At 37.4% G+C, this 17,641-nt stretch overlaps 1 protein-coding gene across 1 annotated transcript in view; it reads right to left on the reverse strand.

Moving 5' to 3' along the window:
- The window catches only part of LOC145684124 (androgen-dependent TFPI-regulating protein-like), a 74,701-nt gene that overhangs the window by 7,288 nt on the left and 49,772 nt on the right, over window positions 1–17,641 (reverse strand). Inside the window, exons 2-4 of the mRNA XM_081756050.1 lie at window positions 9,256–9,393; window positions 6,026–6,243; window positions 3,009–3,160 (exon numbers count right to left, since the gene is read on the reverse strand). Coding sequence (XP_081612176.1) covers window positions 3,009–3,160; window positions 6,026–6,243; window positions 9,256–9,393 — 508 coding nt within the window. The remainder of the gene's footprint in view (window positions 1–3,008; window positions 3,161–6,025; window positions 6,244–9,255; window positions 9,394–17,641) is intronic.

Here is a 17,641-nt window from a genome sequence, read left to right on the forward strand (position 1 = left end):
TGAGTCTAAAAGGAGGATAATAGCAAGAATTTTCTCATCACCTCTTCCTTTCTATCGTACGAATACTGCGAGCTTACTGATCTGTCAAGACTCTTTACAATTTTATTCCTCTTCATAGGGGAAATAGAAATCTTCAGACTATCACAGATCTTAATAGCTTCATTGTAGAGTTCCATGAATCGAGATGAGTTTTTCATGGATTGCACAGCATTGCGAGCTGATCTGGCACTAGATACAGCCGAAAGTAGATTTGCATCTGCAGTTCAGAGTAACTTGCTAACCTTTACGATCATTTGTAGAACTGGATGTAGCACTGTGAGACAAAAGACGAATTCAAACGATCTGACTTGTTGCTTTAGTCCATTCCTTTAGTTCTTACATCAGTCTGATGATTATTTTGAGTGATTTCTTCCAAAGCCAAAATAAATGCAGAGTAGTTCTTTTTCACTGCTGAAACAGCTTCAGCACAGCACGGCCATCTCGTTGTTGATAAAGACTTCAGCGTTCTCAAACTTAGATCAATTTTTGGCATACACTAACAAAAGCTGCGTGACATGACGAACTATCTTCAATGAAAGTGTAGAGGAATTGTTCCAAAGCAATCTGGAACTAATCTATTTTCAGGTTGCAGCTACATGAGTCCACAAGTACGAGATTCAAACAATGAGCATAGCTGTGAACATATATGATTGAAGTATTCTTTTCTTTATATTTCATTTGCACTCCAGATAGTGTCCCAGGCATTGTTGAGACTCCATCGAAGCAAACTGAAAGAACATTCTCCCATTCAACACCGAACTCGGACATTACTAGTGTTAACGTGTTAAAAATTGTTTGTGCATCTACAGAGGATAACTTACAAAGAGTCTCTATTGGCATCAAAACATCGAGGAACTGTAGACATCTGTTCATAATTACCATAATCACTCCTTGTACCAAGTAATGACATTTTCAAGTTCCTTACAAGTACATTTTTCAAACTGCGTATTATATCATTCTGAATTTGTGGCTTGAGTAACTGCAGTTTCTGACTCATTAGTTAGCTGTTCTTTCAAAATGGGGACATATTTGGAAATTAAATCAAGTACTGTACATCTAGAAATAATCCCTTGTCGTGTGCTTCTTTATTCTTAGTATGACTTTTCAATGGGCGGCCTCCTTTTGTGACGCAAAGAATTACTATGTTGATTAGCCTCTCCATGATTTGTCGATTTTGCAGTCTTGTTTGTTCTTGCTTGCAAATAAAAGCCTTCTTATACTCAACTAATTGGACGTTAATTGGTTTATTTTTATTGCATTTTGACCAAGAACAAATTTTATTGGTGTCATTTACATTTTTCACGACTTCGACAGCATTCGTTTGCCTTATGTCAGTTTCTGAAACCTTGTGTAATGAATGCTTGATCAATTTGTCCTCTTCTCATATGCATCGTTTGAAGTAAAAACTCTGCAGTAGAAGCAAAATGCAAAATCGACAGCTATGGGCTACTATTGGACATACGCATACACAGGGTGAATATAGAGAGTGAATAAATTGAGTTTTGGTAAACCAAACTCCTTACAAATTGTAGTGTTCTTCCTTTATTTCAGCTGTTTACAAAAATGTTTTTTGTATATATATAAGGTTTAGTCAAATGAGAAAGGCCAATTGTAAATATTCGGACAACAGATTGAGGGAGATGTTAGTGCTGTTTGCCGTTTATATCCAAATATATGCAGGCCATAATAAATGTTATATTTGTTGCGCAGGGCGTAGTGTGGTACGTTAGCAGAGGTTGGCTACTTATAAATGTTCCTTTCACTCCCTCAGGTAAGACGTGGCGCCGTGTGACACATCAATGGAGGTGCCAGTGACCAACATTACCAAGGAATAACAGCGGGGTGTAATACGCTTTCTTTGTGCGGAAGGTGTCCATCCAGTGGATATATACAGGAGAATGCAGGGTGTTGTATGGTTCGAAATGTGTTTCAGACAAAACAGTGCGAAAGAGGTGTCGGCGTTTTAGTGGTGGCAGGGAAACACTAAATGATGATGCGCGACCTCGTATTCCTGTTAAGACAGTTGCTGCTATTGACAATTGCATTCAAACTGATAGACGGGTCACCTTGGGTGTCATTAGTGCTCAAGTACAGGTATTCCATGGCAGTGTGCATGACATTGTGCGCAATAGACTTAGTTACCGGAAGGTTTGTGCTCAATGGGTCCCCAAGTGCTTGACAGAGGAACAGCGACATAACAAAATGGGAATATCACTGAACCATTTGACGCGATATCAGAACGAGGGCAATAATTTCCTTGGAAAGATCATTGCCGGAGATGAATCAATATGCCCATTTTTTCAACCGGAATCCAAACGTGAGAATATGCAGGGGAAGTATGCAGGATCGTCTACACCAAAGAAAATCGGTTTCACAACATCAGTTGCTAAGGTCATGATGACTGTGTTCTTCGACGAGCAGGGCCTCTACTAGTGGAGTTCCTCCCCAAAGGAGAAACAATAAACGCCAACAAATACTGCGACATTCTCTGTCGGCTGCGGCAAGCAATCAAGAATAAACGCCGGGGTAACGTCACAAAGGACATCATTTTATTGCACGACAATGCCGGGCCTCATGTTATTAAACAAACACAGGATCTTTCGGCGTCGTGGAAATGGGAAGTATTAGACCACCCCGTGTATAGTCCTGACTTGAGTCCCTGTGATTTCCAGGTTTTTGGGCCACTCAAGAAACATCTCCGGGCGCACCACTATTGATCGGATGAAGTGCAGCAAGCTGTGATAGAGTGGTTCCATACTCATCCAAGGAGTTCTTCGAGGGCATTCATAATCTCGTGTCACGGTGGTATAAGTGTCTCAATAGCAATGGTTATTATATATAGCTCTATCCAGTAATAAAGTCTGTACATGGAAATGGACCTATTCATTTGATTGCATCTCATAAAGTCTTGAAATATAAAATAGAACTCAAAGCAAACTGCATATAATACATAAGAATACGTTACTTACCCCATATCTTCCTTGTTAATCCCTCCCCAAGTAGATACAATCCAATTCCGTAGACAGTATTACCTTCAAGAAACATAAATCGTCCCAAAGGTGAAAGACTATTCACAAGTGGGTAATGCCAATTTTGAGTTACGTACGACACAAACCACAGCCTAAAATTGGAGTTTTTGTTTTAGAACATTACAATAGATAATAAATATAAATTATAAAAATCTACATTGCTAATAATTATATTTATTAATATTTTTAGATTATAATTAAACTCTGTTTTGAACATATTTAAGATATTTATAATTTTCACATAGTTCGCGGTGAATTTTTTTTCATCGTATCCATTTCACGAGTTCCGAACATAAGGAACTGGTTCCCGAACACGAATGAATCTATATAAATGGTGTCCCAAAACAAGTGAGAAGTTCTCTCGTGGCTATAACTGTAAAATAAACACATTACTCGCTAAAAGCAGTGAAGAGCAGACATACAAGAACATGAATTTTATTCAATTGTAAGCTTGTATGAGTGTATTAGTTATGCTTTCATTTAACACTTTGAACGCCGAGCTATTTTTAGTGAATCTTATCTTCAGGCTTTTTTTAAAAATGAATTTTTATAGTCAGAAGTGCAAATTATTTTTACATTTTAAGTTGTTGTTTTCAGAAGCCGTAGGCAATGGTTATATATTACACCGAGAGGCCTTCTCTTCCGGAATTGAAAATTGAAAATAGCTGAGGGAATACTTAAATAAAGAATACAGAAGTCGATAAACTCCTATATTATCAATACACTAAACTGTATTATTGTAACCAAAAGATATTTGGAAAGTCAGTCTATATTTTAAAACTTAATTTAATTTAATTTAATCTCTACAAAAGTTATGATTATTTTGCCAATGTTGTAAATTACAAATTTGAAAGTAATTTTTGGCACAACGCTCCCAAAGGCCTACTGAGGAATAAAAAATGTAGGTGGCGTATTTAAAAACGTGGGTTACTTGCGTAATTCCTGTAGTTTTTGGACTTAACGTACAGCAGACGTATAACTGAGAACTCATGTTTTATAATACTTTCCGTATAAGTGTTCCGTCTATACGTACTTTCCGTAAGAAAACAATATAGGCAGTCAGGATGTTACATACAATTGAACGTATATAACATATAACTGATGAATGTAACGTAAGTATACGCATGTGATATACGGAAAATTGTTAGACGTCAGACATCCTACAACGGCATGATGTAACATCTAAGGGAAGTGCGTATGTAGCATATGGATAACGTATGCTCCATACTGTTTCTGTAATAACCATGAGAATTCCGTATATTTGTACAATATACCGCTGTCTGGAGAACGAATTTTTCTCAGTGTGTCTATATTTTACAGCGCTCACAAAATCTAATTAATAACCAAAATAAAATCAATGAATTACCTTGAAATATTTACATATTTTTTCTGGAATAATACACAAAATAGTTCGTGTATTTTGTGAATTTTAATCGGAAATAAATTTTCAAGGTTGATTTACCTTATGTTACAGCTATACCGGTATAGCTTGGGCAGTGTCTCTGTTGTTCAACATCAAACTAAAGCAGCACCTTGATAACCTTCGAAATTAGTGTTGGGGGTTTTAAGCTGGTTATCTGCCCATTGGTGTTAATGTATGTGATAGATGGAATCATGGATTGAATAATTTCAAGAAGGTAAAAGTTCTTCTCAATACTATATTTGCTTTAAGTGTGTCGGTTTATAAGCGACAATTCAGAAAGACGATTCTTAAAATAATAATTTTATAGTTTTTTAACACTAAGCTAGGGGGCATTGTTTATGGCATTTGAAGATCGCGCTCCGAGTTACCTTTAAACGATGTTAGCACATGAAAAGTACTGCGATTTCGCCACGTCTTTGTACACACACTCACGCCAGTTTAACACGAAAGAAGCGATTTACTCTTCACTCTATTTTTCACACCTATTCATCTGCTCACACTGTGTGGGTCACGCTTTAATTTCTTACATGATTCAATTTATTGTGTTTCGTTTTAAAAATGTTATAATTGAAACAAACTTTTACATAAATGACATAATACCTCCATCTCTGACCAACTGGTATAGCATCTTACCAGTAACTGTTCTTTCCTGGAGTCAGTTCAATCCTAACTATAGTGTAAACTTGAATTCTGTCCCTTTTCCATTTTCCCAACGAAACTCTAATGTATTATGTTCAATATCTTCTTTTATAGACATTCAGTAATAATAATGATAGAAAGATAAAAGCTATGGTGATTTGCAAGAAGCGGTCGGTGTAAACATGTACAAGTAGGAGGGAGAAAATAGAAAGGTGACTAGGATTTGATACCTGGGTGGGTAGTATCATTAGTGTTAATATGAAGTGTGAATGTGAAATTGAAGCAAGAATAGGAATGATGAAAGAAGCATTTAGGAGGAAGAAAATACTGTATTGTGTGTCTTTGAATAAAGAGTGGAGAAAAAGACTCATAAAATGCTTACGTATTGAGTGTTACACAGTATGAGACAGGAACGTGGACATTTCGCAAAAGTGATTAAAAAAAAAGACTCGAAGCTTTCGAATTTGTGGATGTGGAAAAGAATCGAGAGAATTAGCTGGATTGAGGAGAAAACGAATGAGAAGGTGTTAGAAATGGTGGGAAAGAAAAGAACAATTTTAGATATTATTGAGAAGAGAAAGAGAAACTGGTTGGGACATTGGCTAAGAAGGAAGTGTATCATCAGGGACGTGCTAGAGGGTATGGTGGCAGGAAAGAGAGAGAGAGAGGATGAAGGAGGCTACAGTTGATGGACGATATTAAAACGAAAAAATCGTACGTGAAGACGAAGAGGTTACTGAAGACCGTGGTGCATGGAAGCGTCTCAGTTACGGTGACCTCCCAATAATAACACCCTATAATATCTATAATAAAATAATAATAACAATAAAACCTCTGAGCCTAGCGATGGAATGATACCACGTGCCCTTATCTGTGGGTACTTGAGCGTACTTACCATACGAAATAAATGTTACAATAGATCGTGAAATATGATATTCCTTTGAGTCTGCTGGGATACTGATGATTCTGGAGAAATAGTTCAAGAATCGCAAACACTGAAATATTCGTGTGGGCAGCATGGTTCATCACCGAAGGAATGTAATCATCTAAGACTGCTGGGTACATATATTCACGGTCCAAGAAGAACAAAATCCAAAACATTGTTCCAATGGACTGCAAAAGAGAGGGAAAAAATTGAAAATTATGCACGTAATTATTATAACAAGAATTTTATTCTAAACTTAAAGATATGAAATCCAGAATAACAAGAATAACAGCTAAGAGCAGAAACACAACACTTTGTCATAAATATTTTTGCAAACACTAGAAGAAAAATGTTGTTGTTAACCCTATTTTAATGTGTTTTGGAAACAGCAGAATTTTAACATATTACCAATCCATCCTAAAAAGACTACTACGCTAAGGAAGAGGAGACATAACGTGAAAGTCTTATGTAGATGGTGCTCTTGCCACTCTCAAGCGAAGTCTGAAATGACACCCCTGAGCTTGTCTCATGAAAACATTCGTTATGGAATCAAAGTCTAGAGCAATGTTACGTTTACATTTTAGAATAGTACTAATATCGACCGGTTGGATTGGATAGGTGAGAAAATTATGTTGTTCAAGAGTATGGAGGTAAGATGGTCAAAGAGAATCAACAGTTATGATGTTACGTCGGTTGATGGATGATCGTAGGCGAGCTAGTGTGTGACAACCAGGTAGAGGAGTAAAGATATCTTAGAACAATGAAGCCAAAATATTGTTATCTGTGTCCGAGGTGACTGCTTGATCATTATGAACAATGGAGGTATAGTATACGAGAAGCTGCTCCAGTTCCGAGAATGTTACAAATGTGAATCCAGTGACGTTTCTTATATACAACTATACAACTATGCGTTATCCGCAGATATTGACGATGGAGGCAGAGAGCTACCAGGTGACCTGTGGATCGATATGCCCGATTAGCTCGACGAGAGATGGAGATTAAAGGTAAATATTGTGGAGACAATTTCGGTTTATGAGATTCGATTTGAATTGTTGAGATTCGAAGGCTGATCAACCGTAGTAAGAATATTAACGGTGTGGCTGAGTTCATGTTACATTCTAATCATGGCAAGAGAAGTAACTGCAGTGTGTAGGTCGCAGAGATATTGATTCCCGTTTGTTCGTTGCTAGCAAAACACTTTCCAAGGACTTGGTCTGGACAGAGAGGCAGAATAACAGCGGAATTGGAACGATTTTTTTTGCGAGATAGTTTGAAGGGATTGTGATGGTTAACAATCTTTGAGAGGGCTACACCTTTTTTAAGAAAGGTAGTTGAGAGGAATATCATGGGGTTTGAGGTATTAGTGAGTGGGCTACAGGATGTGTTATTTATTTATTGAACTTTATTTCTTAACATCTCAGTGTGAAGGTCATTATGACCTTTGGACTATAAACATACTTATGGTGGAGCTGGAACATAAACCAAGTACAGACGTGAGAATAGGTATACAAAAAAGTGTATGATATAGAAAAGAGAATAGGGAACATATACAAAATAACAAGTGTGGGAAATCTGACGGAGAAAGTATAGTAAAGTCAAGGAGCAGATAAACAGACATAATGAAACTGGAATATGATATGAAGCGCACTTGACACCACAACACAACAGAAAGGTCTATTACAAAGAAAAATCCGGTTATTTTCTGTTTAGGGCTGCTCTTGTCCAATTGAGACGTGTTGAATCCTGTTAGTGAAATAGTATCACTGTGCATGATATGAGGCGAAAATATATGAGGCGGAAAAACATAAGTGAGAATAGCGCGGACAAAAGTCTTACATGTATTGAAAACAATATGTGATTTGAGATCCAAAGTTACGCCGATTAATCGTTTCAGTAGGTTCAGGCGGTTATAAGCTTTTAGTTGTAACATTATTGAAATGCTGTTTCCACGTTAAATGATGATCAAATAATAGACCTAAGTATGTAACGGTTCAGGTTGGAATGATGCGTGTATTATGTACATGAAGTGACCAAAGAGATGGATTGTGGTAGACTTTGTTACTTTTATAGGGTGGTATGAATATAATAGCTGGAGTTTTTCTGATATTAATCTTGAGTTTCCATTTAGAATACCAATGGGCGAAATCATAGATGTCGTAATGAAAGATAGATGTCGTGAATAGTTTCGCTAAGAGCGAGAAAGGGTGTATCATCAGCATATTGAAACAGATGGACGTCAGTAGGTACATGTAGAAGATATGCAACATAAAGGATGTATACTTAATAGTGAAGAAAGGACAGAACCTTGAGGAACACCACACACGAGAAAAATTGGATGTGACAGCTGCTCGTTAATGGTATTATAAGAGATGGAACAGATAAGAAAATAATAAATGATGCGAATGTAGACCATCGGAAACTAAAATTTAACGAGCTTTTAAATTAGCGCTATATGCCAAATCTGGTCGAATGCTTTCTCAAGATCAAAAACAACACGGATAAAACAAGATGGTTGAAGTGATTTGTTATGAGTTCTGTGAGATGAAGTATAATTAATTGTTAATAGAAAATGAAGGACGGAGTTAAGCTTGCACATTGCTTTCAAAGGATGTCATAAGTATCTACTAACTGACATTGAAAATTTATATTTTTTATGATTAAAGCTTTATCTGGTATATTTGACGTTTGTACAAAGTAAGAACAATATATTGTATTTCCTGTAATCTGTCGTGAGTTTCGTAATCGTATTAAGTTTCTAACAACTTTTATATCAGTAGAAATGCTCTCATCTATTGTTTCCTCTTCGTCGCTGACTATATTTCGTTCCTCGTAATCACTCATAAATAATAATTCGTTTAATAAGATCAAAAAGTTATTTTTTTTTTAAATATAAGTAGTATTTGGCAACTGTATATAAACCAACACTAATGGTGAGTTATTGAAATGACTCCTCATCATGTCAGATGGTTGATTTAACGACTGCCATTTAAACATTACTCCAAATTGCGATGAGTTGAAGTAGCATCAGGTACATATCAAAATTTAACACTACTTGGGTGACACCGAGCCAAAGTCTTTAATTAAGATGACCACTACTATTACTACCACTACTACTACTACTACTACTACTACTACTACTACTACTACTACTACTACTACTAATAATAATAATAATAATAATAATAATAATAAAAACTTACCATTGAAGTGGGGAAGGCAAGGGATGTGAATACAATATCCCGAAGTCCCCGTAAGCCATTTTTGCTTTTTCGTGTATCTGGTTGGCTTTCTTGTATATCGTTGAGCAATGCAATGCAGAAGTAAACAAACTGAAGTACCTGAAAATAGATAACAAATATAATGATGAGATTACACAACAATGAAATAAACTTCTCAGGTTTGTTAACTTATTTCGTAAATAGTAGTGTACGTATTTACGATTTTGTTTCGGGGGGGGGGAGGATTTGCTAACTTTAGTCCTGGAAATGTGAAAATTCTGCAAGATATTTCATTTATTTTAATTTAGTAAATAAAATTTCGGGGGAATTAAGCCCGGAAGCCTCCACCTAAATACGCCACTGTATCTAATAGTTGTTAATTAAACATTTAGTTAAATATAAGGACAATCTAATACGAGATATCCCTTGTTACACGTGATCTCACGTTACGCGCTTACGCAATTTAGAAAAAGAAAACAGGGCCGCGGTGGCTCAGTGGTAGAGCGTTCACCTCTGGTGCTTGGGGTCTCGGGTTCGATCCCAGCCCCCGCCAAGTGAACTTTGTGGTGGCCAAACACCGTGTGCGTGGGTTTTCTCTGGGTTCTCCCGTTTCCTCCCACTTTCTTCATTCTACCATTTTCATTCATTACTCATCATCACCGTCTCCTTTAGCCTAACCGGCATAACCGTGGGACGTAAAACTCAAAGATTTCATTTTTTTTCGCAATTTAGAAAAAAAGCCATGAGAAAATTAAACAGTAACTTTTCCTTCGGTTCACGGTTCGTATTAAGCAATATTTTCTTGAAATGAATTAATCGTGCAATACATGGGGTACTTGCAGGGCCGCATTTCCCACTAGGCCCGTTCCTAGGGCGCAAAATTTTTGAAGGACGCAAAATTTAAAAGTCAAGTAATATTTTTTTAATTTTTCATGTGAAAAAGGTAATAAAAGAATCAAGAGTAAATAGAAAATGTTTTACATTTGATAGAAGCGTCGTGCACTTCGAATTTATGCAGTAATAAATACGTAACAGCGTAAGAAATATGAAAATAATTCAGAACATGTATGCCATTTGTTATTTTTTGTTACGTAGTTGTAGCTGTAGATCTACTGAGTGCTATTTAACTGTAATAAATTGTTAATTCACTAGTTATGCATAATTGAATTAAGTTTTATTTTTAAGTTAGAAATGAAGGGGGTGGAGAAATGTGTAATTATTGGGGGCGTCGACAGCAAAAGTGCTTAGGGGCGCTGAGCTCCTAGATGCGGTACTGGGCACTAAGGCCTGTGACAAACATCTTGGCATTTCAGCTAAACGAATAAAACGCAAGCTCTGTCGCGACGTTGCAAAGTGGTAAAGGGGTGGTAAAGGGTATGGGTAAGCAGATAAACTACAGCGCGATCAGGTGGCAGGGGATAGACGTGGATGTGTGCAAAATAAACGTGGCCATACCGCTGCCCTCTCATTTGCTAGCAGCATTTAAAGGGAACTTGGAGAACCGCCTTCAAATGCCAAGATGTTTGTCACGCCGTTTAGTATATAAAACTGAAAGTGATCTTGTGAGGAATCGCATCTCGGGAAATTTAAAATCCCATGAGCCTGCCAAGTTAGTGTATAGACTTCTCATTAAAAGTAGGACCGTTTATGAAAATTCCTGCTTTAAGGGAAAAAAATAGACATTTTCTACAATTATTTTTGCTAAATTGACAGCGACGTTGTCTATTGTTTGTGATCATATCGTAGAAGAATGGCCGATCCTTTGAAATGATTTTTCTAACATACTTAGTACCTATCTCAAACTGGGATTTTATCATGTTTCTTCTATTAAAGAGTCTATCATAAGGAGAGTTAGTGGGTTAAAATGTTATACCAATAACTAGAGATCATTACACTATTTTATTAAAATATGTTTCCTAAGGCAGAAGCGGATTAACCCCTTTCTGCATGATTTTTTTTCTTTTAGCGCAAAAAAGGTAATCAGTATCGGAAATCCTCATATGGGAACTTGAAAAATGAATTAAAACTTGAATTTTAGATTTTTCACTTAATTCCGACGAGAAATAAGTAAGTTTCATATATGTCACACTTACAACTCACAAAGAACATGCCAGATGATACCAAAATCTCACACAGCAGACAAAACAGTCATTTGGTGCCTTTGATAAATCACACAAAAGCTAAAGTAAAAAAAAGGGTATGTGCCATATATGGCATGGCATGCGGTAAGGGGTTAAATATTTTCCATAAGCTTGTTCCTCTTGTGCGACTAAAAATGTTATTTACCTTTAAGCCATGAAAGGTTTAGAACTGAGAGTGATGGACCATTATTGATGAGATGAGGAGGACAAATTTGACTACTAACGACGATAATGAACCCCTGGAAATAATTGAGCTGGAACTGGGAGTGGAGGATTTGAAACTGGAGTGAAGGATCCTCTACGTCTATAGTTATTTCTGAATTTCATTGATGTAGAGTAAAACTGAAAGTCTCTGTCTCATATGAAGGTTATTGTGGCAGTGGTATAGGAGCTTCCCTGGAACTGGAAGTTCAGGGTTTGGAGAAAAGTCAAAACTTTCAGATTTGGAGAAAAATATGTGTAGCGTGAAGCTAAAATTTCTTGTTGTTTTACCGATGTTGCAGACTGCGGAGCGGACACAACAGCGGTCGAAGTGAGACGGCATGCGATGGTATGCCATACCGCCTCTGGTTTTTCAGTGATCGACACATACCGCCACTAGAGAGTAGATGCCAAATACCTTTAATAAATCCATTGTTATACACAGTAATTGGCGATAGCTCTGCATGTAAAAATATTTTATTTCTTATGTAGAAATAATTTCTAAGTTGACAACACCGACATGTTTGTTATTTTTTCTTACTTTTCGTATTTAAAATGAAAGAAGTTCATCTATTTTATATCTTGTTGTGCCATATTGAATTCTTTCTTTCATATATATGTGTACGTGTCTTCTTGCCTTAATGGATATAAATGTTGTGTTTTGAGCATGGCGGATTTAGGGATAGTCTGCTATGGGGAACGGATCTTCCAAAGTTTTGGTATACCCGTCAGTTGTGAGTGGGCACTCCAAAAGTTTTCCCGCATGAAATTCTTAATATAAAAATTCGGTTTTTGAGCATTTTCGTGTATAATTCTCTACAATACAACATGATTTTTTTTTTTAGTGTTGATGAGGGATAACAGCCTCTCCATGCTCCCCTCTCCTCCCCCTCCGTAACTAAAAAGAAGCTCTCTAGAAGATTTTAGTCATTATGTAAATAGAAATGCAATCTCTTAGGCAACCTATCCTCACTGTATTTCAATATTTAGATAGCCGGTATGCCGATTCAATACTTATCGTAATAAAACATACAGCCTCTGCTTTTTTTCCACTTCGAACACTGGGACACAACATTAAAAATTGAAACCGACAGGACAGCGAACAGCAAGTGTGAAGTGAAATGGTTTTTATGAGTGCAAAAGCGAAAAGCTGTCAGTCGCGGCGACGGCGAAGGCACATGAATATCAAAAGCAAGCATTGATGTTCCAGTGGTGCCCACCCCCCTTATGTCCATGACGCACCCCCCCCCCTTAATTGTCTACCCGTAGGTGTTCTTTCATGAAAAAATCTTCTTTTCGATTAATTTTTACACTCCCTCAAACATATTTATACATATTTTTACCCCCCCAAATATTTCAATGACGCACTTTGCGTCATAGCCCCCCCCCCTTGTGGGCACCCCTGGATGTTCAATGCACAATTATCTCTCATTTAATCATGTCTTACCTGGCTTAAAACGCTTGTGGACCACAGATGATTTAAAATGTAAAACATGCTGAAATGGTTTTAAAACATAATTATGGGGGCAAATCATAATAGATACTTATTCGTTATTAATACAGACAAAGATACTTTACGAAACGAATGTGTCAGTTCATAAATTGCAAAACATACAGAGCCCATACAAATTTGGAAGAAATCTTTTAAAGTCTTCTTCTTTGTATCAACTAGGACGAAAAGTGTTTTATTTTAATGTGTAGACTTGTTTCTAGTTTTTCATGTGCTTTACACGTCATGGATTTTCTTTTTACTTGTAATTAACAAATCCTTGTTCTGCTGCATAGGCAACTCCATATCTACATATGAATTCTGTATAGGGTGTTTTAAAACAACACTGACAACTTTTAGATGACGATTCCTGACACCAAGATAAGACAAAGTATAGACACACAAATGCTTCATTTCGCAGTTATAGGCTGCTGAATACATGAAAAAACCAAACTTTAAAGGTCCATAGCTCCCAGACTGTGGGATCTACTTTAGTCGGGTCAAGGCTTCACTTAAGAACTAGTATGTGCTCTATCCAAATATCCATGTTTCAGAATCCTTCGGTAAGAGGGAGTTGGTAAATATTTCAAATTATATGCCTGTAGCCAAGCTTCCTCTATAAAAAACTGTTGCGTACCTTAGAATTCTGAAACATATTTTTGGATAGCACACATATTAGTTCCTACGTGAAGTCTTGACCCGACTACGATAGTTCCCATAGTATTGGAGCTATGTACCTTTAGACTTCATTTTTTCATATTTTCGGCAGACTACAATTCCGAAATGAAGGATTTCTGCACCCAGGTTCCTCTATACCTTTCGTCTTATCTTGGTGTCAGGAATCATAAACCTAACGTTATTGGTGTTGTTTTGAAACACCCTGTATATGATGCTTCAATCAGCTTCCGATCATTTACTACTACGGATCATCTTACGAAAACGGTATTGGATGTCCTAACACACTCACACAAAGAAACTCTTTGTTTTATATAAACTTACCATGAAAATACAACAAAAAGATAAAAAAAAATCATAACAGCTATGTTCTTGCTCCTCTCTAATTTAACCAATGTCAAGATCACATTTCTTTCACAACGTGCTTACATAACAATTTTTCCTCCTTTTTTTTAAATACATAAACTCAATACTATTATGTGTTATGAGTCAAGGCTACGGGAAAAATACATATTTGTCTTTTTTGTTAATAACTTGCAATTTCCCACGTTATATAATAACTTATTTTAAATAATACAGCTATTATAAATTTTTGAGCATGAAAAACTAAACATAATTTTGTTTTATTTTCACATAGAAAGAGTAATGAAAGCTAAAACTCGTAGAAGGTTTAACAAATGTTTCTTGACTCTTGTTCAGTAGTGTCATTTCAAATCTTGCCAAGGGAAGGGGGCCAGGTTGTCCATGGATATAAGAATGTCACGTTTTATATTGGTATATTTCTACATAATTTATTAAAATAACATATTTTTGAAACTCAGGGGGCTTTTGCCCCTTGCCCTCTCCAAATGACGCCCTTGCTCTCATTCACTGCCTAACAAATTCTATAAAGGTAACCAAGAAAGTTCTGTCGCTTTTTCATCCACCACCTTCTAACATCGATATGTCACCTAATACGTACCTGGAAGATCAAAAATAGTCCCCATCAGCATCGACGACCCTCTGAAAGGCTATGGATTCCATCGCGGTAGAACTTGGTGGGCCATGAAGTGAAGAATGTATTAAGTGCATTTTGCACCTCTACTAGGGATTTGAACTGGCGTCCTCTAAGGTAATTGTCCAAAGAATGGAACAGGTAATAATTGAACGGTGCAATGGTCCGAGAAGTATGGCGGATGCAATAGTGTTTCCAATCCAAGGCGTATAATGGTGTCCCGGGTCATCCTAGCCAAGTGGAGCTTAGCGTTGTTCTGTAACAGGAGAACCCCTTCGCGATTCAGAAGTGCTGGCTCCAGTTTTGAGTTTTTATTGAACACGGCTCACAGTTGCATTGATGCTATGATCAGCTGGTAACCGCGCGATGCCGTGGGTAGTCCACCAAAACACACATTAGAACCTTCTTCTGGTGCAGTGCTGGTTTCTGTTGTTTTGGAACCGGTTCATGGATGCTAACCAATGATGACGGTGCCGTGGAGCTTCGTATAGGACCTGCTTCTCATCACATGTCAACACTCTCTCCAGAAATGGTTCCTTTCTCAGACGAGACAGCAAAGAAATACAAGTGTCTGCTCGCGTTGCCTTCTGGCTCGGAGTCAAATCATGTTGGACCCATCGACCCAACTTGTAGTGCTTCCCAAGTCGATGGAGGTGCTGCCGAATGGTTTCTCCACTCACACTAAATTGTAGTCCCAGTTCCTCATATTTCTGACCACTGTTCGCCTCAATTGCTGCTTGAAGATCTTTATTTTGTATAAGAATACATGTGTAGGTCTTCCGCCACGTAGTGCGTCTTCGAGTGTTTCGTCACCGTCCTTAAACTTGTTAAACGACCGCTGCACTATCCGTGTAGTCACGACACCCTCACCAAAGGCCTGGTATATCTTCCGTCCCGCTGCAGCGGCATTTGATACTAGTTCGAACTTGTATAGTATATACGCCCTTATAACGCTCTGTGGAGGTCTTATGTTCACGGTGTCCTCTGTCCTTACGCAAGTTTACGGTGTAACCGAACTGCCACAACCGGGTAGTATGTTGGATATACCCACAACAACAACTGACCTTCGCCTTATATCCATTCGCATTCAACTCACGGTGTGAGGGCCAATTGAACACAGACCTCCACAAAAAGCGACAGAACTTTCTTGGTTACCTTTATAGTAGGCCTACGTCAGTATTAGTCTTAAAAACATCCAAATAAACAAAATGAATTTCGTTTCAGAACGTGAAACTACAATCGATTTCTAAATTATGAGAATCTAATGTAAGAGCCGGAAGTGGTAGAACTATACTTCTGGTTTCAATAAATCAGTAAAGTAATTTAATCTCTTCCCAATGGCATAGGCAGAAAATCCTCATGGGATACTAATAATTGTCATATAGAGATCCCTATCTATTAAATAGAAACACCTAGAATTGGAAACCCGTTAGATGTCTGGGTGGACAACGGTCATGCGGCGAACGTTGACAGTAGTGTTTGAGGGAAACTCAGTACTACGTGAGGAGCAGTAGAACAGCAATGTGCAGTGAACTGAGCAGACGGTAATAGTATAAGTTGGGCAAAGAAAGAAAATTGTTGGCGCTCGTTTATATGTGGCGCGTCCTTAACGAAAGTAGCAAGTGTGTTGAGTGTGCAGGGAGAGACAATGTCCAAGGTGTCCAAGGCACGTCCCACAACTTATGTCGATAATCACAATCCGCCTCGAGTAACAAGACATGGATATACGAAGTTGGTGAACGGGCGAAACTGCTGATAAGGAACTATAACGCTTTATTACGACGTCAGTGGTGTCGTGAAAATGCAACATAGGCCGATGGTGACTGGAAAAGTCTCATATGGTCGAATGAGCTATTGTTTATGTTATTTTAAATCATAGACCGCGTTTATGTGTGGCGGACATCCAAAGTAGAGTATGATCCACAGTGTCTTTGCTCAACCGTGAAACATGATTGCTGCTATATGATGCTGTGGGCCTCACCATTAAGATGTTCAGTGGGTTCTGTGCTGACGGTTAAGAATCACGTTATTGCGCGTGATTAGGTAACGTATTTAGGGGACCATATGCACCCTACCGTCCAGATTTTTCCGCATAATGAAGCCATATTCTAGAATGAAAAATGTGAGCATTCACGTAGCTGGAGTTGTTGCGGCGTTTGAGAAACATCGGGATAAATTTGAACACCTCCTTTGCTATTGTTAGCTGGCTCAAATGTTGATAGGATTTGTAACATTAGAGCAGTAATGAAACATTCCTTAAGTCCATATTCAACATTTAACAAGTACCTTTTCTTAGTATTCATAGTTGAGGAACAAGTACTGATAGACATGTTGCTGCAACAGATGATCAACACAGAATAATGTCATGTAGTTTCAACTTACTATCTACATGATCTAGTTCCTCTTGTGAAAAAAACTCCAGAACAGGTATATATCATGAAAATTGTCTTGAATAGTTTTCACTGTTTCCAAGTGGCCATCAACCTCTTAAGCCTTTGACCTTTGTACAACTGTGACACTCGATGTTAAAAAAAACAAAAGAAAAAACTGTAGAGCAACTTGACTAATTCAAAATACTCTTTCACATTAGGGATCGCTGAGCAAGTATGAATTATTGCAATATGAAATTGATGATTATAGCAATTAGCAATATAAGGATTTCTTAAAAGCTCTTTCCCTAATGGCTTGTGCACATCTCCATTACATCCTGGCATCACATTAGCACCGTCATAACACTGATAAATTATTTCTTTTTTTCGAAATCCTTCTTTTGCAAGTTTCAAAGACTATTTTTTTAAATGTATACCTTTAGATGATGAATCCGGCAATTGAAAAGTACCCAATAAACCTTCGTGTACTTTTCCTTCT

This window comes from Thermobia domestica, chromosome 4 (assembly GCF_964235325.1).
Source record: "Thermobia domestica chromosome 4, izTheDome1.hap1.1, whole genome shotgun sequence".
NCBI classification, from domain to species: domain Eukaryota; kingdom Metazoa; phylum Arthropoda; class Insecta; order Zygentoma; family Lepismatidae; genus Thermobia; species Thermobia domestica.